Here is a 25,511-nt window from a genome sequence, read left to right on the forward strand (position 1 = left end):
GGAATCAACTTGAATTCCATAACTTCTTGTCGGCATGATCTGAATATGATCTGGTTCAATTTTCATGAAAATCGTTTTTCAGAAAATTCAAAATGGCGGAAAATTTTCATGACAGAAAATGACGTCATAGGGTGCATTCGAATCGGCTTGACCCAAGGAATCAGAGGAAAAAAGAAATTTGTGCAAATTTGGACAGCTGGTGGCGCTAGAGGGATTGAGTTAGAGACTCCAAATTTGCTATGGACAAAGGTCAGACTGTCCTCTAACTGTGTGCCAAATTTCACAACATCAGGACCCATATTCAGAAAATTCTTAGAAATGTGGGTGTTTCCTCTTAAAATTAACTAAAAATCCCAGTCAAGAAAAAAAGTAATTCAGAAAGCATCTTAACCCTTAAAAGAGGTCTTAAGGTCTAAAATTGTTAGGACTACAGACAAGGACTTGTAAGAGGCTTAAAGGGATAGTTGACCCAAAAATGAAAATGATCCTACTGATTATCTTACGTCACACATCTTACGTATGTCCAAAAAGTGTTAATTTCTGCGATGTAGTACACAATGACATGACGTTCTACACTACGCCATGACGTATACGCTATAATGCGTAGTACGTCACGTCATTGTGTACTACGTCGTAGAAATTAAAATTTTTTGGACGTACATCGAATGCATAGGCTGTCATTATTTTACTTTATAAAGTTTTGAATAAGGATTGCTGTCTAACACAAACACATTGATTCACTTTAAAAAGGCCTTTATTAACCCCCTGGAGCCGTATGGATTACTTTGATTACGGATGGATGCATTTTTTTTTTGTCTTAAAGATTTGTCAGTCATTCAAAACTATTATAAACCTTGGAGTACTAAGGATATTTTTAAATCTAACTCTGATTGTGTTCGTCTGAAAGAAGATCGTCATATAAACCTCGGATGGCTTGAGGGTGAATAAATCATGGTGTAATTTTCATTTTTGGGTGAACTAACCCTTTAAGAGTTTCTTTACCAGTGAAGAAAATAGACAAAATGTGAAGAGGGAGAAGAAAGGTGTTGCACACGATGCATGACAGTGAGTTAATAAGACGCTACACATTAGATCGTCCAGGGATGTTTGTGACAAAAAAGTGATCTTTTTTTCCCCCTTCTTGGGCAGCCAACCAATCACAATCTTCAAAAGACTATGTCATATGTAGCAACGGGGTCAGCCCCGCCTCCTCACTAAGATAAAGGTTTTTTGCTGCGTCCCAGTTCGCCTACGCCTGTTTCACACATTATCCGTCTGCAGTGCGTATGCGTTGCGTATTTTTTTACGCACCCATGTTAACGTATTAGAGCGTTCACACTGCACGCGGTTGCGGTCCGTCATTGCGTTCCAGGAGCGGTGCGTCTGCAGCAGTGCAGCGATCGTTTACGTACCGAGTCTATTTTTGCTGTACTGCAAGTGCAGCACAGCAGATTGTGTGTGGGCAAAATGAACATGGATTGACCTGAAATTGTAAAAAAAAAAAGAAATTATGCACATTTAAACTACTTTGTATATTTAGTACATTACATAAAGGATTTTTTTTTTTTTTTTTTTGATTTAACGCCATGCCAGCAACAAGCTATATTCATGCCAAAAGGAAACATTTCAATTGAACATGGATTGTTGGATACACAGTTCAGTTGTATCATTTCAAAACAATAATTTTATTTTTAAAAAAATGAACAGTGTTTACTTGCATAATGCGATCAGATATGTTTTTCCCCATCGTTGGAGGGAAACTCGCATCCCAGCAGGCAATGACGTGACTTGGGTAAAGTTGGTTTTATATTCACACATTCGGACATCCGTATTCAGTAGCCTTGTTAATCACACTACATTGGACATTCAGTGGACATTCACAAGTAAATATGCCATTAAAACAATACTTGACTATTTTGATCGACTGTGAAAAATGTTGTAAGTTGACAATCGTTGGTTGTCAATATCATGTCGCTGCTTAAAATTCGCAAACATTTAATTTATTGCACATTTATTGGAAAGTCTGAATTTATCAGAAGTCCGAATGTGCGAATATAAAACCAACTTTACCCAAGTACGTGACAGGCGGACCTAAACCAACCTATTCAAAAACAAGGTGACATGGATGACACTCGTCTCATCGTTGAGGTGGAAAAACATAAAATTCTGTGTGACCCGCAGAATGTATTGTATAAATATTTGAATGCGAAGGAAAAGGCTTGGGAAGCAGTTTCGTTGACTGTTGGTGTCGACAGTAAGTTTTCAAATCTTTGTGTCATGTTTACGTGTACTAAACTACTCCAGCAACTGTCAATATATAAGCGTAATGAATATAACTTTACGCACTGCAAACGTGTGCTGTGTGAAAGCACAATGGCCGCTTCCTGCTTCAGCAACACATACGCACTGCATACGGACCGCACACGCACTGCAGACGGATTATGTGTGAAACAGGCGCTAGAATACTATGCTACAAGTATGTACTGTTTTTGTGAAGAAAAAGCACATACTTTTGAGTGTGTAGCAGAAGAGAATGCTAGCTTTGGGACATATTACTTTAACGGATACTCTGACACTTATACGTGCAACCTGTAATGGTGTTTAACTATCCTGTCAGTTAAAATCCTCCACATTCAATTCAATTTAATTTCACACCGTTTTGGAGAAAAAATGTAGTCGCATGTTGATCTGCTAGTCATGAGTCTTTCATGCGGACAACTCCTCATGTTTGCATAATGATGAATTTAAAAGTTAATTACCAAACACATCGTATATAAAAGTTCACAATGCTGTTGTAAATTAAATATAATGTGGATAACAATAAATAAATATCTTTTTGTCAGGATACTGATTATTAATTACTAGGGCTGTCAAACAATTAATCGCGATTAATCGTATACAAAATAAAAGTTTGAGTTTGCATAATATATGTGAGTGTATTGTGTGTAATTATTATGTATATATAAATACACACAAATTAATGTATATATTTAAGAGAAATATGTTATTTATGTACAAAATATTTTTATATTATATATAATATAAATTATATAAAAATATAAATAAATACAAATACTTGTAAATATTTGTCAAATATATACATGAATGTGTTTGTATTTATATATACATAATAATTACACACAGTACACCCACATATATTAGGCAAACTCAAACTTTTATTTTGTATGCGATTAATCACGATTAATCGTTTGACAGCCCTATTAATTACTCAAACCCCTTTATCTAGTAACCGTCAGTCTTGCACATCCATTATGATTGTAGTTTTTTAACACCTTTTGTTCGTGTTTGTAGTTCTCATCGAATCCTCGTCCACAGAGCAATGGGTTGTGGGCAATATTAGCCGTTAGAGTGTGCACGGATCTGCGCTTCGAATTCTAACCGGAAAAAGTATCTTTGGAATACTCATTTCAACATACTACAATTTGGGACACACTTGGATCTCTTCTTCAGTAAACTCCATCTTTAACAGATTTCAGGTCTCTTGTAGGATGAGCTGAATATTATTGCTGAACTGTTGTGGGATGGGATTCACTGCCGGTGTGAACTGGACCAGATCTGGAAAAATCAAAAATAAGTGACAATAAATGCATTAGAATATGTTTTTTTTTTTTAAAAAACAGCTAACTTTTTATGAACTTTGCTCAGTATACTGGCATTGACCACTAGCAAACTCTTCCATCCATTTAAAAACAGTAATAAGATAATTATTCAATTAAAAACACATTTGTCCCACATCAGATCATTTGAATCACAGGTTTTCTCTGAAATGTAATCATTTTAACGAACCTTTTTCGACAACAAAGTGATAGAAGAGTTTGAAAGCGATCCTCTGCATTGTCTGAAGATGCTCCAGGGTTGTCACGACAACTCAAGCTCCCAACTGCCACTCAAAACTTCGAAAATGCAGCTCTATTCACTACTCTCATTATAATAAAAACTATAAATAAAATATATACAATTATTTTGATATTTCTGTGAATTTCTTAGCTCTATGTAGGGAGGTCACACTCTCCCAGACAAGGAAGATAATATTTCCCAATTTTCTTAAAACACGATTACTCTTTCCTCAGTATGCATATACCTTACTTAATAATGCTGGGTTACAAATAACCCAACTATGGGTTGGTATCACCCAATGAATTGGGTTAAAAGCCAGCTGGGTTAAAAATAACAGAGTTAACTATTTACTTTTTATTTATTATTTTAATTAAAAATATAGTTTGTTTTTAAATTCAGATTATTTAGTGAATAAAACAATACATAGGCTATGTTTTAACAAATATATGTTTAAATATTGGGGAGTCTAGCATTTAATGTAAATATACATATAATTGTATACATATTATACTCAAAATCTATACAAAAAACCTATACAAATCTGTACCAAAAATACACATACAAAACCTGTATTTAAAAACTACACAAAAATGTACAGAGTAAACATACATAAAATGTGTACATATAGCACACAAACATTCAAAATGAACACAACATTTAAAACAGTGGAAGTCTTAAGTTCAAAACCTATACAAATATGAACAGAAAACATAAATTCATAACATACAATCCTCCAAGATATTAACATAAAGTCTACAATGTACATTATATGCATTGATGTGTTGTAAACTTTAACCCTTTCATGCACAGATGTCACTACAGTGGAGAGCTAATTCAAAAAGTATTTTCTTGCATAAGCATGGGTTCGATGGCATAGCTGTAGATGAACCTCTACAGTGCATCATCCTAAACACTGACACCAAATGGCAGCCCTTAAATTAGAACAGATTCTGATTGTCTGTCAGTGTTTTATTGTTCAATAGCTGGAAAAAAGCTTTTTTAAAGTGATATTGTTTCTCTATATCGTTATCGTTATAGCTGTGGTGTGTTGTAGCGCCACCAAGTGGCCAGTCGCCGCATCCTTTTTCACATGACCACAGAATGATCTCTTACATAGGTGTGCTGAGTTTGGTGAAAATATCTAATTTCGTTCTTGAGTTATAGCCATTTTAGTAAAAGTGGCCCACTTTGAACATTTTGGCAGCCCTTAGAGACCGTGAATCAAAATTTCACCTTTTTTTTTTTGGATAATTATTTACAGTCAGACTCTATCAAATGTTGCTGCACTGGTTTTGTTCCAGTTGGGCGGATAACCTAGGACTAGTTCGCAAAAGTAGGTTTTTAAGCCATTAGTTCACTTTCAAATGAAGATTAGCCCAAGCTTTACTCACCCTCAAGCCATCCTAGATGTATATGACTCTCTTCTTTCTGATGAACACAGTCTGAGAAATATTAATAAATCTCCTGATGCATCTGAGCTTTATAATGCCAGTGAATGGGATCAATGAGTATAAGCTGAATAAAGTGCATCCATCCACATCCATCCATCATAAACGTACTCCAAACGGCTTATTAAAGGCCTTCTGAAGTGAAGCAATGCGTTTGTGTAAGAAAAATATATAAATATTTAAAGGTGCCGTAGAACGTCTTTTTAAAAAATGTACTATAAGTCTAAGGTGTCCCCTGAATGTGTCTGTGAAGATTCAGCTCAAAATACCCCATAGATTTTTTTTTTAACTGCCTATTTTGGGGCATCATTAAATATGCACCGATTCAGGCTGCGGCCCCTTTAAATCTCGCGCTCCCTGCTCCTGAGCTTGCGACTGCCTTAAACAGCATAAACAAAAAGTTCACTTTACAAATATCACTAAAAATATCATGATATCATGGATCATGTCAGTTATTATCGCTCCATCTGCCATTTTTCACTATTGTTCTTGCTTGCTTACCTAGTCTGATGATTCAGCTGTGCACAGATCCAGATGTTAATACTGGCTGCCCTTGTCTAATGCCTTGAACATGAGCTGGCATATGCAAATATTGGGGGCGTACATATTAATGATCCCGACTGTTACGTAACAGTCAGTGTTATGTTGAGATTCACCTGTTCTTCGGAGGTCTTTTAAACAAATGAGATTTATATAAGAAGGAGGAAACAATGGAGTTTGAGACTCACTGTATGTCATTTCATGTACTGAACTCTTGTTATTCAACTATGCCAAGATAAATTCAATTTTTAATTCTAGGGCACCTTTAACAAGTTATGAAGTAAAATATCTAGCTTCCGCATGAGCCGCCTTCCGTATTCAACGTACGCAGAAAGTGTAAAACTCTCACAGTTCACAAAACTTACGCTACAACCAACGCCTTCCCTATTCAACTGACGCGACGCCTGTTTTCTTAACTTCAATACAGAAGATAGTCAAGTGGAAGCTAGATATTTTACTTCATAACTTGTTAAAATATTAATATTTTTTTATACAAATGCATGGCTTCACTTCAGAAGGCCTTTAATAAGCCGTGTGGACAACATTTATGATGGATGGATGTGGATGGAGACACTTTCTTCAGCTCATACTTGTTGATCCCGCTCACTGCCATTATAATGCTTGGATGTGTCAGGATATTTATAAATATAACTCTATAATTGTGTTCATCAGAAAGAAGAGAGTCATATACACCTAGGATGGCTTGATGGTGAGTAAAGCTTGGGCTAATTTTCATTTGAAAGTAAACTAATCCTTAAAAAAAAAATCCAAAATACCTGAAAATTGTCCGTCTTGAGCCAATGATTTATAGACTTTATAACTATAGAAGACACTTGAGGCTACGCCTAATGGTTGAGGAGCGATTTCATACTTCTGATCGCTGTAGCGCCCCCGTCAGGCCGATTGGGGCGAGCTTTGGTGGCGTTGTAGCTGGTGTGAGTATTACCAGCCCTCAAAGTTTCAAGTCTCTACAACGTACGGTTTGCTCTGCCTGGTCAATTTTATGGGAGAACGCTGATCCTTGGAAATTTTAACAATTACAATAGGGTTTCAGCGCTACACGCTTGAACCACTAATGAATAGGAGAAGAAAAGCTAATGGATGGTCAAAAAAATCAGGAAAAGAAATTTAAGTGAAGGGACTGGGATGACCTTAAGGGGTCAGAGAGATAGGCCTCTTCCTGTTAACCCTTGAGTGAACTCTGACCCCTGCTGAGGGCTGAATCTATCACACAGGGCATCTGTGGGGGTGGACATGGAGCTGGAAAACCAGCGATGCGTGTAAAATACTTTGGAGGAGATTTGTGATGACAAGGAAAGTAAAAGCCAACCCACGGGTAGAAACTTTGATTTATTTTTATATTTTGCCTGCAGTTAATTTCAGTTATTTGATAGAATTTAAATCAAGAGATACAAACTTCCCTCAAAAAAAAAAAAAAAAAACAGCAGTGATTTTATTGAATTGGTGCAAATGTCCTCTTTTTCAGTCTTCACTTGTTTTGTATTTTATGTCAATTAAATGGGTGTAGAATGAATGTATAACTTAAATACTTTTCCATTTTGGTCTGTGCTCTTTAAATATGTCTGGGTCTAATTAAATATGCATTATCCACAAGCTAAATTGACTTTAAATTCCTCTTTACTTTAACTTTGAAATGGCCAAATGTAATGTTTTGTTGATATAATGATATAAACACCTTATGCCATATCATCATAAACACATCAGCAACAGTCACATAATATGTTTTAATGCAGACAAGAGAATGACAAAAAAGGTTTCCAAGATCCATTGCTTTCCAACAAATCCCCAAAAAGTATAGTCAGAAATTCTTTTATCCATATGTATTGTGTGATAAAAGGGACGAAATCTTGATGGTGGTCCTTTAGAGCAAACCAAAAACGTGCCTGTCAGGACCTCAGCAGGTAAACATTCACATAAGCTTCAAATAACTGAAGAACATATTCACTTCTTTAGCAAATCCAGATATTCCAAAAAACGTGGCACTCGGATTACTGTAACTTTAATGGATTGGAGTAGCCGTGTTTCTGACAAGGATAAATACAAACAAACAAACAAAATTAACATACATTTTAAATTAAATAATGTGTAATACTGGAAGTGAGACTGACTTGTTAAGAGAAGAACTGAGAGAAATGTATATGAAGGCCCTCAGCTAGGAAGACAAAGACTCTTGGCTGACTTCTTATAAGTAAATCTGACACAACCTCTCAAGAACATGTCAAAATCTGTTACTACGGAGCCCCTAAAGGGACATACTGTAGTCATGGGAAAAATATGAGAAAATATGCTTTTGCATTCACTTTTAAATCTTTTGTGGTCTTTGCGAGAGGATGCAAAAACATTGACAAAGACTTTTTCCTTCCATCTCATATTTTTTTCCCCCCTTCATGTCCATTTAGGGGATCTGTAAGTTTCACCCCTCAAATCAAAAGACATAAATTCCAATAATTACAAGAAAATCATGATTATTTGTTTTGATAATAATATCAATATGCAAAACGATTCTTAATCATTTGAAAAAGTAATCTTCGTTTTCTCTAAATAGGGTTTTTTGTGCAAAAATCTTTTTTTTCTTTTCTTTTGATTTTGGGGTGAAATGAGACCTGGTCATGTTTCATGAGCTTCACCCTTTCATTTTATTAAAAGAATTTCCTGATAATTTGCTCACTCTCCTGTCATCCAAGATGTTCTTTCTTTCTTCAGTGGAAAAAAAATGAAGGTTTTTAAGGAAAACATATTTCTCCATATAGTGGACTTCACTGGGGTTCAACGGGTTGAAGGTCCAAATGTCAGTTTCAGTGCAGCTTCAAAGAGCTCTACATGATCCCAGACGAGGAATAAGAGTCTTATCTAGAGAAACCATCGGACATTTTCTAAAAAAAATTAAAATTATATACTTTTTAACCACAAATGCTCATCTTGCACTGCTCTGAGATGCGCCACACATTACGTAATCACGTTGGAAAGGTCACATGTGATGCAGGTAGAAGTACCGCAGTAGGCGAAAAACTCCATCTCATTTTCTCCTCCAACTTCAAAATCGTCTGACATCGTTGTTTTACCTTTTTTTGTAAAGGCCGTTTGACTTAGTCTTTGCACGTTCACTTTGTAGACACTGGATCGGTACTTCTGCCTACGTCACGCTTGACCTTTCCAGCGTGATTACGTAATGCGTGGAGCATCACAGGGCCGTGCAAGATGAGCATTTGTGGTTAAAAAGTATATAATTTGTTTGTTTTTTTTAGAAAATGAGCGATGGTCTCTCTAGATAAGACTCTTATTCCTCGTCTGGGATCATGTAGAGCTCTTTGAAGCTGCACTGAAACTGACATTTGGACCTTCAACCCATTGAACCCCAGTGAAGTCCACTATATGGAGAAAAATCCTGGAATGTTTTCCTCAAAAACCTTCATTTCTTTTCCACTGAAGAAAGAAAGACATGAATATCTTGGATGACATGGAGGAGAGTAAATTATCAGGAAATTTTAATTCCGAAGTCAACTAATCCTTTATGCATGTTCAGCAGTTGGTTATATGGATTTGGTGCAAAAGTTCATCTCTATTTCAGGACGTTTTGATATGCTTTTCTTGGGTCCTGACTGAGGAGGTATATGCTGTGGTTTTCCATTTGTGCTCCTCGAGAGGGTTTTCGGAGGCAAGGCAAGAAAGGCAATGAAGGCCTTCGTGTTGGATTAAGGGAGTTTTCAGCTCACGCTTAAGGCCATAGGAAGACATGGGTATATTCAGTCAAACGCTGCAATGTGCATTAAAACTAGCAGTTAGATGTATTGGGTACAGTGCATTCAGAGCATTGTCATGAGCAGATCAGAGAGTAATGTATGTAAGGAATGTAACAAGTCTGTCAGGCATTTGACATGGGAGCTGAGTGCATAAGATGGACATTGATACATTTATATGATACATTTATCAGTGCATTTAAGACATTCTCAGAGTCATTATGTGTGGACTGCGGTGATGCCCTGAAGGTTTGGTGCGGTACTGCAAAGTCAATGTACCCTTCCGTCCCGTTTTCAGCGCACCCTCCCCTGCTCCGCTCTCGGTTAGTGGGCGTGAATGTCAAGGCCTTGTCCTATGAGGGGTTCGGCGGGGTGGCTGTGGGGCGGTGGATGGAGCAGCATGGCAGTGTGGGGGCCGGGGTAGGGGTGCAAGGATGGGCCAGCGTGGGAGTATCCCGGCTGGGGCAGAAGGGCCCCGGGGTAATCTGTGGGCAGGGACGGCATTCCTTGAAGTCCTGACAGTGGAGAAAGAGAGAAAGAGTCAACGAAAGCCAATACTGAGAACAGGTACATCAGTCTAGTCTTAGAAAGGAATTGTTCGCACACAACCAAAACATTAAAAACCCAACCAAATGCTTTTTTGAAAGGGTTAGTTCACCCAAAAATGAAAATTTCTGTCATCAATTACTCTCCCTCATGCCGTTCCACACCCGTAAGACTTTAATTCATCTTCAGAACATAAATTAAGATATTTTTTGATGAAATCCGAGAGGTATATGACTCGTCCATAGACAGCAATATAATCAACACTTTCAAGGTCCAGAAAGGTACTAAAGACATAGTTAAAACAGTCACGTGACTGCAGTGGTTTAACCTTAATGTTATGAAGAGACGAGAATACTTTTTGTGTGAAAAAACAAAACAAAAATAACGACTTTATTCATCAATCTCTTCTCTATCGTTATCCTTACACAGGTGGCGCAGTAAGCGCAGTGAAGGCTGTGTTTATGTCTGAATGCTGGCTCAGTATTGGCCAAAGCTGATCACGTGATCAGCACGACGCATGTGTGTGATGTTGACACAGGGGCCGGCCAATAATGATTCAGCGTTCTGACGTTGAACCTGGAAGTGCTGGACGTAAACAATGAATGAGAGTGACACAGAAGAGAAGAGATTGTTGAATCAAGTCCTTATTTCTGTTTTGTTTTTGCGCACAGAAAGTATTCTCGTCCCTTCATAAAATTCAGGTTGAACCACTGCAGTCACATGACTGTTTTAACGATGTCTTTAGTTCTTTTCTGGACCTTAAAAGTGTTGATTATTTTGCTGTCTATGGACGAGTCATATACCTCTCGGATTTCATAATTTGTGTTCTGAAGATGAACGAAGGTCTTACAGGTGTAGAATTACATGAGGGTGAGTAATTAATGACCTTTAATCCCAATAAAACCCTAATCAGTCTCATAAAACAAGCCGTTTTGATTTTCTGTACAATGTATTGCGTATTGCTTTTATAAAACAGTTACCACACAATACAAATATTAAAGCCAAAAATATGTGTCAATGCAACTTTCATGAAGTAAACTGTCATTAAAAGCCATCCTTCAGCCGGAATAAATAGTCCCTGACCGAGAACATCAACAGAAGTTACATTATTATGCCATTAGATGGCAGCAAATACTCTCTTTATGAGTGAGTCAGTCAGTAGCGAAGACTTTTACATTGAATTTCTTGTGAACACGGAAGAAGACGCAACTGACAAATGCTTTGACTAGCCCTGTCAGTCACGGGAAAACCACTTAACTGTTAAAAGGACAGGATAATACATTGAACATTTAAACAGATTTTTTATTATGAACATAGGAAGGACTGACCTGAAGGAAAATCTGAATGCAGGTAATAAACTCGCTCACTCGATCTTTTTCTTACAATACAGGAAGCTTAAATGAATGACATCAATTGAAAGTAAACAGTTTACGTTGCTAAGAGTGGTTGCTAAGGGTGTTGTGTAGTGATTCACAGAACCGTTGGGTTTATCGTGAATAAAACAGCTATTGACCAATCATAATCAAGGACAGGAACTAACTGTTTTATAAAGCATAATAAAAAATGTAATAGAGAAGTTAGTTTAACACTCTTGTGACATACCAACTGACAGCCAGCTTTCTGTGTGTGTGCTCAGAAAATTATAAATTAGAAGTTTAAAACGCATGGAAATAATAAACTTTGATGATGATGAAGAACTGCACTGTCCGTAAGTGTGATCGCGATATAGATGACAATCAAAACCAAGCAGATGTTTCGTTAGAGTTTTGTTGTTTTGGCAGAATATCTGATGCAGTCAGGAGCTGTGATCCTGGCAAGGGGGCGGGGCACAGCAGCTCATTTGCATTTAAAGGCACATGCATGAAAACAGCATGATTTTGCTTGCACTCAAAAATGGGTACAACATGGTATAATAAATGATCTGTGGGGTATTTTGAGCTGAAACTTCACAGACACATTTATATTACATCTTGTATAAAGGGCCATAATAGGTCCTCTTTAACTATGTCTGGATAAAAATGTTCTCAGAGGAATGTTTGGTGGTGTATTTAGGGTGATGATTCCTTAAAAAAAAAAAAAGTGAGATATATATAATATATAATGAGTAGTTTACAGAAGCGGCTCTCACCTGCTGTCCTAAGACCTAAATGAGACTGAGCATCTAGCCCATATCCTCCTAGAGCCGCCCCCTCCGGACTGTACGGAGCACTCTGGCCTAAAAACACACACACACACACACACACACACAAAAATATGTGCTATTCAGTGCAGAGAGCCACGAATGTTCATTTACTATACAATCAGAATGTAAAAGAAGCCATAGATACACAAACGCAGTATTTAATTTTACCTGAGCGATTTGATTGGTCAATCATTGGCTGGACTATTCTGCGTCTGGCATTTATAAACCTGAGTGCGGACAGAAGGAGCAAACACATGATCAGAACAACAGGAACAAATTATTTTAATCAATGCAACAATAGCTGACCAGAGAACCACAATTTAATTCTAGCATTTAATGTCAATAAAATATTTGAGTTCATTTTACAGTAGCTAAGAATGCAGAACAGATATGTAAATACAAAAAAACAAGCATTTATATCATAAATTACATATGCTCATTATTGCAAATATGCCAAAATAACGGCAGGCTGATAATTAGTAAAAGAGATCGATTACTAACCAGTTGTTGACCTGCAGTATGGTGAGACCCGTGTCTTGGGAGAGCTGTTTCTTCTGTTCTTCAGATGGGTACGGATGCTGAGAGAGGACAAAAGGTTTTGTAATGCAATTAAGCCTAGGTTAGTGGTGTGACCTTTGTGAGTGCACAAAAATAGACAGCGGCATTGTTATAGGCAGTGCTGGGGGTTACATATTTACACACTAGTAACTAGTAAACGAATTAGTTAATTTTTGAATTTGCACCATTCTTTAGTTACAATGAATTTTTCTAGCAAGTAATGCATGCTTGGTAAATAGTACAAATGACTAAATATTTAATCTATTTACTGACAAATATGTTTGCACCAATGTAAAATAATGAAATAATGTAACTTTGTATAAACATGTTCCTCAACACTGGTTATTGGTTACACTTGCAGACTTGATTAAATATATCTTTATTCAGTCAAGTCACTTTGTTACCTGCATTATTATTTTTATTCTTGTTATTCTTAGTAACGTCTGGATATTCTGCCATTTGTAATGATAGATGCATCATTAGTTGGCAATTACCATATGCTCATTACTACATCTGCAAAAGCTTTGCTCATTTCTGCTGCGTTCAGCTATGCAATATTAACCATCAAAGAGCTCATAAATTCATATTTCACAGATATTAACTTGAGATGGCCAATAAAGTTGTCCATTTTTGTTACTCCTTTTCAAAACCTTTATCACTTCTTTTTCTCTAGCTTTCCTCTGTTGCCCCTCTTGCTGTCTTTGTTATCTTTCGTCAAGCTCTGTTCTTTGTTTTTCTGCCACCAATTTTAGCTCCAAATGCTACTGTTTCTTACAAGCCTTATATAAATTGACCATGCTAACCATTATGGGTGTAACGGTACGCAGAAGTCACAGGATACGGTTTGATACAAGTTCGGTACAACAGGAAAAAGCAACAATCCCACAATGCTGGGATTCTTTGGCAGAAAAACTGCCATCTACTTCACCATTCCATGAGGAGACAGTGAGAGAAGGCTTCCCATTTCCAGGACATGCATATTTCATCACTGGACTGTTGTAGTTAGACTTCCTCGACACAAATCGGCACAATGCCAGATGATTTTGTCTCATTACGACAGTGGAAAGGACTTAAAATACTCCGTCATTTATGGTCATACAGATAAGAGTAAGACATAATTTGAAACTGTTAAGGGTCTACTTTATTTGTGTACACTCGCAATAAAAACAAAACAAAACCGCTTTCTGCTGTCCCAGTTTCCTTTATGTGAAGTTTGTGGAGCGCGTCACAAAAAATAAATTAAATCTCAACGTATTAGTGATGGGCGCTTGCGAAACACTGCCAAAGTCATGTGATTTCAGTAAACGAATATTCGTTACGTTATAACTGCTTTAGAAATTTCAGTGGTTCACCACTGGTTGGCACTGAGATCGCCCCCTAGCGGCAAATCATTCAACAAGTGTCTATGGGTTTTACCTGATCTCTGATCAGTTTTATACATTTGTACACGTTTTAACCCTTAAATGCATGACTGTTTCGCCAATTGACATATTTGGGTCTTTATCGACCCGGATCTATATCTAACACAGAAGGATCTCTACCTGTCGCGATAATATAAAACTCCTCTGATATTAGAGTAACAATTACAAAAGAATAAAATAAATCATTTTTTGTTACCTTTTGGAGCTTGGAAGGGCTTGGTTTGAGCAGATGTTTTATGCCATCGTCACTGTCCTCGTCAGAGCTCATTTCCCAGTAAATTCAGCAAATAATGGGTTAGTTTTTAGTTTGAGGTCACGAATATGAGCCCATTCGCGATCACAAACGTATTCTCAAAATCTTCAAAATAAATATTTCCATCACTAACAACTTCACCAGATCAATCCAGTAACAGTTACAGTCATATTTCATTGCATTCAGTGCTTGCTCTGCAGTAAACTGCTGAGCCATTTCATGTTTTTCTTATTATTTCGTTTTCTGTCTGAATGAGTCATCACTTCAGCATTGTGTATCAGACATTGCCACCTTGTGGAATAAAGGTGAGTTGCACTTATTCTGTCATCTAAGATTCAATTATTGTTGTGCAGAAAAAATAAATCTACACTCATACACACCTCGGGTCCTTAGCGACCCTATACAATTTTTTACAAAAAATTAATACAAAAATAGGCATTCTTTTATAATTTTATGATTTTTTTCTTGTTATATTCTTTATAATAAATTGATTGAGGAATACCAAGAAGGTTGATGTCTAACTTTAAAAAATGAATGAGGAGGAGGGTAGTGAATGACGTCCCGGGTCACTAAAGACCCGAGGTATGCATTTAAGGGTTAATGAGACAATAGTATAATTAAAAGGAATAATAGTAGTTAATAGTCTCTTTTTGGCCTGTTTAGATGAGCCATCCATGGAACAAACAAAACAAGCTTTGGAAATTGATAAAAGAACACACATCATACAGACACTTAATATTTAATGAAATGATATTAGATGATTAGTTAATTGTATTTGATAGATTTTACTTTTTGCAATGGGTTTAGGTGTTTTTATGCATGTTTGGCCTGAGTTTTTGTAGCATTTACACTGTTCTGACCAGCAGGGGTCACTAGCGTGTGGCGTTTTGAAACAGTGAATCACTTTGTGAATTCAATTGATTTGAAGCTTTAAAAAGCTTTGTTTCTCCCATCACAACTATAGGCTGCTAGCAAGCTCTTGTGTGCCATCTGAAGACTTGTTTTGGGATGGTGCATCGATTATCTCTTTTTTTTTGCTCTTTTTTCCTGTTGTGGCAGTTAGCAAACAGTGTTGCATTACCGCGTGCGCCCCCTTCTGGATTGGAGTGTGGATCACCTGTGGCTGACTGTATTCATCGTCTGACTGTATGCACTGAACCGTGATGTCTGTACCGTGACGGTTCAGGACAAATACATGTACCGTTACACCCCTACTTACTACATGTTATTATCACAATAAATCTTTCATCAAAAAAAAGAGTTCACTCTTAATAACTTCATATTTTCCTCATGTCATTCCAAACCTGTATGCTGATCATTTTTATCTCCAAGGAGCACAAAAAGAAAAAGGTTTTTTTTTTAACATACCGACAGGTGCTGAAAGAGCCATGCTCTCATAATGTTCGTTGCAACTTTGGGAAAGATTCCTCTTTTCTTGTTGTTTCGCCTGTCTCTGTCCGTTTCATCTTCTTCTCCTGTGCTGGGCGACGCCACGCTTCCGTCCAACCCATCTCCTGATACGGCACAACACACAAGCACAATGAAACATCTCGTTAGATTGGACCGATAACAGGACGCCAATCACTGAATTAAACATGCAACAATGTAGAATACCACTGCATTTAGTTTACACAATTCGCAAAAGATTGTTGTAAAACAGTATGCAGTATAAACAGTACTTGATTGAGTGTAAAATGATGGGTACCGGCATCGCTGCAGTTCTCCACGCTGTGTGAGGTGAGGCCACAGGAGGCGCTGGGGGTGCCCGAGGGGGTCGACACACAGTCATCTGGGTCACGCAACCAAGACTGATTCTAGATCAGGAGAGACAGACGCAGTCAGTCAGACGCACACACCCGATAAAAAGAAACAACCAAAGAGTTATCGAAAGACGGCGCACTCATATTACTTATTGATGGGAGAAACTGCAACGCCAATATAGGGGAATAAGTCCCGCCTTCTAAATAAAAGAGCCAATCGCTGATTGATAAAGTCATCGCATCCGGAAGTATTTTTTAATTAATTTTCCCATAATTTTAAAATAGTCTTCATTGAAGAATTATAAGCCATTAACCAAGCCAATCAGCTACTAGGTGAATCACACACAACACTACAAACTTTGATCTGAAGCAAAAATGTTTTTGAAAATTGGACAAAAAGGCAAAGGTACAAGACTGTGTACTTAACAGTTTTAGTGAGGGAAAGAACTGCAATCCCATGAAGCATTGCAAACAGCATGGCAAAATATAATCAAACTACTCATTTACAAATGTTGATTATATGTATAAAAACAATATATATTGTTTATTGCAAAATATGCATATATATATATATATATATATATATATATTGAGAATGTAGAGATATCGACTAGATTACAAATAGCTATAAATAGCTTTCCTGTAGCTCAGTGGTTAGAGCATGGCACTAGCAATGCCAAGGTCATGGGTTTGATCCCAGGGATTGCACATACTCGGATACAAATGTATAGTATAATGCAATGTAAGTCGTCTGCCAAATGCATAAATGTAAAATGTAAATGTACATAATTCAGTGCTTCATATGAGTGGGCGGAGCTAAAGAGCTCTTTTGGAGTGTGTTGCTTTTTTTCAACTCTCCGATTGGTGTAATTTTCTGTACAGCATCATGGGTTTTTCACCAGGAATGCCACTGTTACACATGATTATTTTAAAAATAAGCTAAAATAATATGGGCTAATGGCTTCAGCAAAAGCAAATATCATCAATTATCAACCTCGTAGCTCAAAGTAGGTCTGCCTTTAAAGTTTTATAAGTTCAAAATGAATTTACTAGTGGAGAAAATGAGTTTTTCTTCCGTAAACAGACTGTTGTGCTCTATAGAAACAGTCAGTGTTCTCAGACATGGCGCATGTGCATTGGCTGGTACTGCTGTTTGAGCATAAGAAACAACATTTATGGAACAGTTCATTTCAGATTTGAAATATGTTATTTAATTGTGAGTTCAAGCAGCTTTTTTGAGGGGGGTTTCAGGTTTCCCCTATTTAAATAGAAAGGACTTGGTTTTGGATGCCCAATATAGCTGCCCGGAGGCGTTGCAAATATGGCCACGACTGAACAGACTTTCCTTGAAAGGGACTTTGAACAACTAGCTCCCTTTTTTTATGCCAGATGTCTACTGACTCACTTGTTCTGACAGATTGGTGCAAGAACCAGTGAAATCTTCCATGTCAGATTTGGATCCTCCCTCCCGGTCCTCCAGCACCAAATCAGTGGGCATCTTGCCCTTGAGACAGGTGATGTAGCGATGACAGAAATTATCACAGAGGTCATGAACCTATCAGAGAAAAGTCAAGATGTCAGACTCATTGACAGCTAAAAATCCATTCATTCTGGAAGAATGCATACGATGCTTTTTCATATACAATAAAAGCTGAGGGTACAGAGAAGAGACGTCCATCTGTTTGGTGTCATGACACATTTTGAAATGCCACATTTGAATATGGGGAAGTGTGAATGAGATTTCATGGAGGATATCATTAAATAATGAAATAAAAATCATAAAAAAGATGAAAAATAGAAAAAAAAAAAAAAAAAAAAGGATAAAAAGTCACAGGGGTTAGAAATGACCCAAAGTGAGTAAATGATAACAGGATTTTCATTTAAGAAAAATCACACACTGAATAAAATTAAAAAAGTAACCAAAGGTACTATGGTATGATGAGATTTTCTGACATGGTATCAAGGTAAAGTTTTTGGTCATATGTTATGAAAATGCCATGATTTTTACAACATGTAACATAATAATGATGTATTTTAGAGTACTATCTGAATATCACTGTAATCATCAGTACTGATAATATATTAAAATACCATATTATTCTCATCTGATACTATCACTTTATTGTTTAAAAACACTCATCATGTAATAATGGAACAAAACATACCTTTTCTAGCTCTAATAGATGAAACCGTAGAACTTGAATGGCCTGGATCATCTGTGATCATATGGTTAAAAATGGTTACACTCTTTGCAAAATGACATGAAGCCGTTGATTCTTAAAGCTTATGTATATCTTACCAGATTATCCAGTTCTGGATTTGATGAAAAGATGGGTTTCTCTGATCGAATCTAAAATAATTCACAGAAAAACATCATTAGCATGTCAAGTCATGAGAGTAAATATGCGTGACTCCGTCTTCTAGTGTGCGTCTGGCTTCAATGCGATTGGCTCGTGTTACTCACTTGTTTGGCGAAGGCTGCGATATCGTCATTGAACGATTCAGAGGAGCAGACGTCGCTGTGATTGGTCATGCCGTGGAGGTGGGCGGAGCTTGACATGGAGGTGGAGTCTCGTGGTGAGCAAGTGGCAAGTTCACACTTTTCAAATACCAGAGCCAGGAGTGGAAACAGCGGATGACTGCAAATCAACACACATATGCTCCGAGTAAGACAACGCCGCCAATGCTGCCTACGAATGATTGATCTTCTGTGATGAGCACAAATTACTCAGGCTTTTCTTGAAGGGTTTGATATTATATCCGTTCTCCTATCTCAGATTAATGTGGATAGACAACTATAAGTAAACTATTTGTAGGCTGACTTCCCCAAAAACTGGAATTAAAATGGCTCTAACGTGAATTTGAAGCACTGTTGTTTGTTTGAGTAGCCCAACACTGGCTCAACCAATGGCGTGAGTTTGACGCCGGACTATCTGTTTGTCTGACCAATGGGAGTGTTTGGAAAACCTGTCTGAAAACAGTAATTTTTTTCTATGGCAGCCCATAGAACCGCTTGTAGGAAAGTTATGAAATTTGGCACACTGATAGAGGACAGTCCCAACATTAACTACAGCAAATTTGGCGTCTCTAGATCAAACTCTCTAGCGCCGCCACTTGTCCAAATTTTCACTCATGTTTATGCTAATAACTTTTGAACCATAAGGGTTAGAAACAATTTTTTCCCCTCTGATTTCTTGGCTCAAAACAACCTTGTCTCCTAGATGGTTGCTCCAATTTTCATGAAAATCAAATCAGATCATCTTCAGTCTGTGCTGGCAAAAAGTTATCAAAATATTTTTGATAAACCCAACCATTATCGAATAATGCACAAACAAATTCAAAGAAGAGCATGCCAAATTGGACGCAAGGCCGTATCTCAGTATTCAGACCAAACTTGGTACGTCATCACAAGCATGACCTGAGGCTACATGCTGCGTTTCGGCACAGCACCACCTACTGGTCTGGAGATGGCAAAAATGGCTATTTTTGCTTATAACTCATAAAAATTATAAAACTTGTCTTGTTAGATTCAAGGAAGCATGCCGAATCAAATGATATCCAATTTTACCATATCGGCCATTTTGCATTTTATAGCAAAATGCTGTATTTTTTGAACGCATTAGCGTATCAATACGAAACTTGGTACGGGTCATCAGCACAATACCCTGAAGGAGTCTGAGAAGTTTTGAGACAGTGCCATCTAGTGGTGAAATCAAATATTCACATGCTCATAACTTTTGATGTAGTTGACTTATTTTCAAGAGTCGTCTCTTAGATTTCAGAAACCTTCATAGGAAATTCGAAAACATAGGTCGTTGGCTATATGTTGAAGCTCAAATGCCAAAATTTTGATGTTAAGTGGCAAAAAAGTGCAATCAAAATCATTCATGGGTCATTTTTATGTACTCATATATACATGTCTATAACTCCTAAACGAAATTAGATATTTTCACCACGTTTGGCACTTATTTATCGTCCACTCAGAGGAAACATAAAAAAAAAAGTGGTGGTATGGCATCTGTTGGTGGAGCTATAACTGAACAAAATATGAAATTGCCACTAACTAAAATAAAGTATATGAAATAAAATGCTATATTTTACTGATGATTTTACTTCATGCTCGCTTCTTTGTGCTTGGCCCCTTAATGGCTGCTTGCAGCTATATTTTCCATGTGGTACCACTAGTGGTGCAAAAATTGCATACCTTTCTGACTTTCCAAGACGTTTTAAGTTTTTAATTGTGAATTGTAAACATTGTGTGTACTGTTGAAGAACAGCTTACCTGAAAATACTACATTTTGTCGGTTTATGTGATAACAAATATTTATCGTTCTCAGTGGAAGCACTTGAATAGTAAAATACATCGATAAATGACATCAACTAACACCATTTTGTTGTCCTTGCACTAAAATATTTCCTGTCTTCATCAGCAAATAAAAAAAGAGAAAGAAATATACGTGTCTATACACGTTTTGTTTTGACCTAAAAATAGGCCTCATGTGAAAAAATGAAAAAGATTATTTAAACCTAGTCTAATTATGTATTTTTTCTAAGCAAAATCACTTGAAATAGTATGATACCATAATTACAAATTCATAAAAACTACTCAGGACTTGGGCACAATATATATTTACACGTGCAGCGCTCGTACATGTTTTGTGGGAAGAAACAGATGTTTAAAGTAACCAGACTCTCACCCGTAGATCTGGTCCCGGTGGTGTTTCAGGGAGTCAGGCACAGTGTGGCCATAGTGAGGCGGAGGAAGTGACCTCATGGCGTCCCGGTAGCCTCCCACAGGCATGGCGTCAGAGCCTGGGTACTGCACCAACTCCTCATACTAGATACGAAGAGACAGGATAAGAAAAAATGAAAAGATAAGACATTGCCTAATTCAGCCTTATGTTAGTATGATCTGTGCTGTATGTGGGGATTTGTTATGATTTATGAGTATATACAGCATTGACAGTACTGCTGAGTATGTGAGCTGGCGGGAGGCTGTTTGAAGTCGCTGCTAATTGTATCTCCTCCTTAATAAACACTGGTTGCGGAGAGGCTTTGATGTGCGATTTTTCAGAGTGCCAAGCAACATTCACCCAGGGACATAAACTCCAAAGAAAAAAACTTTCCAGCTGATTTATAATTAACAGCCTTACATACAATTACATAAAGTCATCCAGACTTCATTTTTTAAATACTAATTATGTGGGTTTTAAAGTGAACTTACTTATTAATGCTGTAGTCAGACATATGATCAGAAAAACAACATAACAGCTTTCAGTATAATCAATAATCCGAAAAAATCTATAAAATTCATTTGAACCATTTACAATGATTGCTCAACTATTATTCAGATAATAACATTACATAATGTAAGCCATAACCTCTGCAAAGTACTTTTTAACTAAAAAAAGTGAGGCCTTTGTTAATAATGATGCATATATATTCTTATGCTCATTATTCTTACCCTTCCATATGCTTTCTCTCCCTTGAAAACCTTTTTAGCGCACAACATTAACACCGATTTTTGCTATTTTGGGTTTCACAGTCTTTAAAAATATGTCCATGCTGTTATGAAATATATATCATATATGTGCAACTAATAATTAGTGTGCTGGCTGCTACCAACGCTCATAATAAAATTAATTAACCAAAAATTTAAAAAAGACATTTTGAGCTCAAATGATAATAAGTAAGCCAATTATGAAGATGGACAATGTAAGAATGCAAATTCAAAGTCACATCAGTCCTCATTACTGCAGCAAATGCGATACAACCATCTATGAGCAAACAAGAAGTGGTTAAACACGCAAAGTATTGAATTTGATAAACGGTTTATGCAATGCTGGTAATCAGTACTTTAACACTTTAGAATAAGTTTCATTCAATTTAAATCACTGACAGACATTATAGGTAGCTTAAATACATTCATATATAAAAACTTAGTCTTTTGACTCAATATAATTAAATATAAAAACTATGTATATATATATATATATATATATATATATATATATATGTGTGTGTGTGTGTGTGTGTGTGTGTGTGTGTGTGTGTGTGAGACCCTGGACCGATTTTTTGAAATTGAGATTTATACATCATATAAATAAATAATATATTCATACAAAAGCTTTCCAGTGATGTATGGTTTGTTAGGATAGCACAATATTTGGCAGAGATGCTACTACTTGAATATCTGGAATCCTAATGTGCAAAAAAATCAAAATATTGAGAAAATCGCCTTTAAAGTTGTCCAAATGAAGTCCTTAGCAATGCATATACACTCACAAAAATACAATTTTGATATATTTACGGTAGGAAATTTACAAAATATCTTCATGGAACATGATCTTAATATCCTAATGATTTTTGCCATAAAAGAAAAATTGATCATTTTGACCCATACACTGTATTGTTGGCTATTGCTACAAATATACCCACACGACTTATGACTGGTTTTGTGGTCCAGGATCACACACACACACACACACACACACACACACACACACACACACACACACATGTACAGTATGTACGTAATTATGTATGCTGCTTTTTCTATTCATTGCTTTTTCTAAATAAATAAACTTGAAGATTCAGAGTGAACATGATATACAACATCATATAAAATATACGTAAACCCATTTATTTTTTTTTTGGGGAATTTACCAGTAAAAATGATTAGTGTGGTCGCAGGGACATATATAAGAGCTTATGTTTGAGATTTAATAGACTGATGCCAAATTAACCAGATCTTATAACTACCATTTCTAAGAAGACACAGAACACAAGAAGAATTTCCATTTGGCCGCTCACTGTAGCACAAAAGTTGACCTACTTACCGACTTCATCTGCCTTTCTAGGGCCTGTATTTCCTACTCTAATCCATCTGATGTTTGCTTTCCTTACATTAATGAATACAAGTAAATGATTTCAATAAGCATAAACTGAGTGTATAAGCAGCACCTTTGTAAACTCAACTGTCTTCCAAATACATATAAGCCTAGCTACATGAAAATGCATAAATGAAAGTTTAATGACTAATTTGAATGCACATGAAATAATCTATTAAGCACTGCATATTAGAATAATATTAACAAATTAATATTGTAAGTTATCAAAAATCTAACAACTGCCAAATAAGAAGTAACTTTTTTTTGTATTTTAGACTTGCACAACTCTCTTTAGTTATGTTTGTGTGTCACTGTATTGGTTTCTAACATCCACGCTACAGCATCAAACTCTACATTTTTGCATTAAAATAGCAGGAAAATGGATCTGGAAAATAAAGGGAAAACACAGGACCTACCCTCTTCTCCATGCGATACGGAAGCCGAGCTCACACACTCACTGACGGAGGACAACACACACCAGACCGGCAGATGAGACACACTCTCTACAAGAAATAAAGCATTAAAAAAAAAAAAAAAAAAAAAAAACAATTTACAACCTGAGCATGCACTGGAACATAAACATGCACTGATACCATGTTCATATTCTAGTCCAAAAGCATTTGAGATTTAGGGGACATTATAAAATAAATGCAAGCACATCATAGCCTTTGAGAGTAGTGGATAAGATTGCTTATTTACACTTTAAAAGTATCCACCAAAATAACAGCGCAAGTGTTACTGCTCTAGAGTGAACGAGGAACGCGAATTACATCCATAACAAATGATTACATCCGCGTAAATGTTATGGTTCTGTAAACTGGGTTGTGTTGTGAATATAGGCTACTAGGATATGATGAGAAGGCGTAAAGATACCCCACCTTAAAAACACTGGAGCAGCAGAAGCGTGAAGCGGGCCGAGTATCCAGCGTTAGCGGCGCGTTTGAGATGATGTCGCGTCCTTTTCGCGCTATCGATGTCCATGAAGCGACGCGTTGAGCTCAAATGCGTCTCTCCACGATGAGCGATGGAGCTTTAAACCGGAGAGAGAGAGAGGGAGATGGAGACTGGGAGTTGTTTAGGGGGTCAAAACACAACGGGGTCTCTCACCCCCACCTCCTTATCACACACGCTCGCGCATTACAAACGCACACACACACATACGCACGCTCGCGCATTACAAACGCAGAGCCTTTCGTTTAATGTGAAGGACGCTGTTTCTTCCTCTTTCTCTCTATCACACACACACACACACACACACACACACACACACACACACACACACACACACACACACACACACACACACACCGTGCTTAACGAGTTTCATCATCGCTATTCCGGTGTAGAATCATTTTGTCTGATTATTGTGGGCTATAATGTGCAACACTGTCTGGAACAGATCACACACATGCGTTATTCTCCAAACGCGTCACATATGCTACACACAGGACCACCACATTCATATAGAGTGGCCTTAAAAAGTATTTGCAGACTTATTTTAAAACGTATTGGATTCGAAAATATATGCAAATGGCATCTGCAAACAAATGAAAGACATTTTCTCAGACAAACTGCATATCTAACAACTGGTGCCAATGTGATGTTGGATAAATGAAGACGCATTCAATTCCCAGCTGACCTAACAAACTAACTAACTAGAGTTGTTGTACAGGTTAAGTATATGTTCCGCTTATGTTTGATAACCAGAATGTGTCAAAATAGCCACATAATTTCTATGTCTTCTTTTTAATAGATGGTAAAGTGTGACATGGTGTTTTTTTTAATTACTAATAGTCAGCATTGTTTATTGAGATGTAACACATTGTGAGTTGTTAGTTTAACAACTTTAAAATGTGCTTGAGGGAATACATTAAGGGGACAGTAGAAGCTGTCAATGTCTATGTAAAAATATAAAGAGATTATATGACAAAAATACATTCTGAGGTATAGTAAAATCACAATAATAAATTACAACTTGTTTGTGGTTTTAAAATAAAATGTTTCACATTCTATACATTTTTTGTTGTTGTATTTAAATGCTTACAATGAAACACAGATTGGGGGAAGGGGTTAATGGTGTTGGTATTCAAAATTAATAAAATAAATTAATATTCAAAAAATACTTTTACAGACCAAAGCAAAAAATAAATAAATTGTAAACCATTTCCACACTAAAAAATGCTGGGTTAAAAATAACCCAAATTGGGTTAAAAATGGACAAATCCAGCAGTTGGGTTAAATGTTTGACCCAACCAGCTGGACTATTTTATTTAACTCAACTATTGTTTAAAAATGAC

General features: G+C 36.7%; 1 protein-coding gene across 1 annotated transcript; it reads right to left on the reverse strand.

The window, feature by feature from the left end:
• Window positions 1–9,369: 9,369 nt before the first annotated feature.
• meis3 (myeloid ecotropic viral integration site 3) lies at window positions 9,370–24,174 on the reverse strand. Its single transcript, XM_067365365.1, has 13 exons — window positions 24,093–24,174; window positions 23,631–23,717; window positions 21,022–21,161; window positions 18,789–18,963; window positions 18,624–18,674; window positions 18,490–18,540; window positions 17,730–17,879; window positions 16,270–16,378; window positions 15,933–16,078; window positions 12,834–12,910; window positions 12,501–12,559; window positions 12,279–12,365; window positions 9,370–10,119 (listed from the first exon to the last, which is right to left on the reverse strand). Exons 2-13 carry the CDS (start codon window positions 23,640–23,642, stop codon window positions 9,929–9,931), a joined length of 1,248 nt encoding a protein of 415 aa, XP_067221466.1. The 5' UTR covers window positions 23,643–23,717; window positions 24,093–24,174; the 3' UTR covers window positions 9,370–9,928.
• Window positions 24,175–25,511: the final 1,337 nt, after the last annotated feature.

This window comes from Chanodichthys erythropterus, chromosome 17 (assembly GCF_024489055.1).
Source record: "Chanodichthys erythropterus isolate Z2021 chromosome 17, ASM2448905v1, whole genome shotgun sequence".
In the NCBI taxonomy this organism is placed as follows: Eukaryota; Metazoa; Chordata; class Actinopteri; order Cypriniformes; family Xenocyprididae; genus Chanodichthys; species Chanodichthys erythropterus.

What these genes read in the sequence shown, in the direction of transcription:
- meis3 (XM_067365365.1), bottom strand. An exon ending in TCGCAGCCTTCGCCAAACAA is followed by an intron (nt 18,675 to 18,788) that starts GTGAGTAACACG and finishes GAATTATTTTAG; the next exon opens with ATTCGATCAGAGAAACCCAT. An exon ending in ATCTATTAGAGCTAGAAAAG is followed by an intron (nt 17,880 to 18,489) that starts GTATGTTTTGTT and finishes TTTCTCTGATAG; the next exon opens with GTTCATGACCTCTGTGATAA.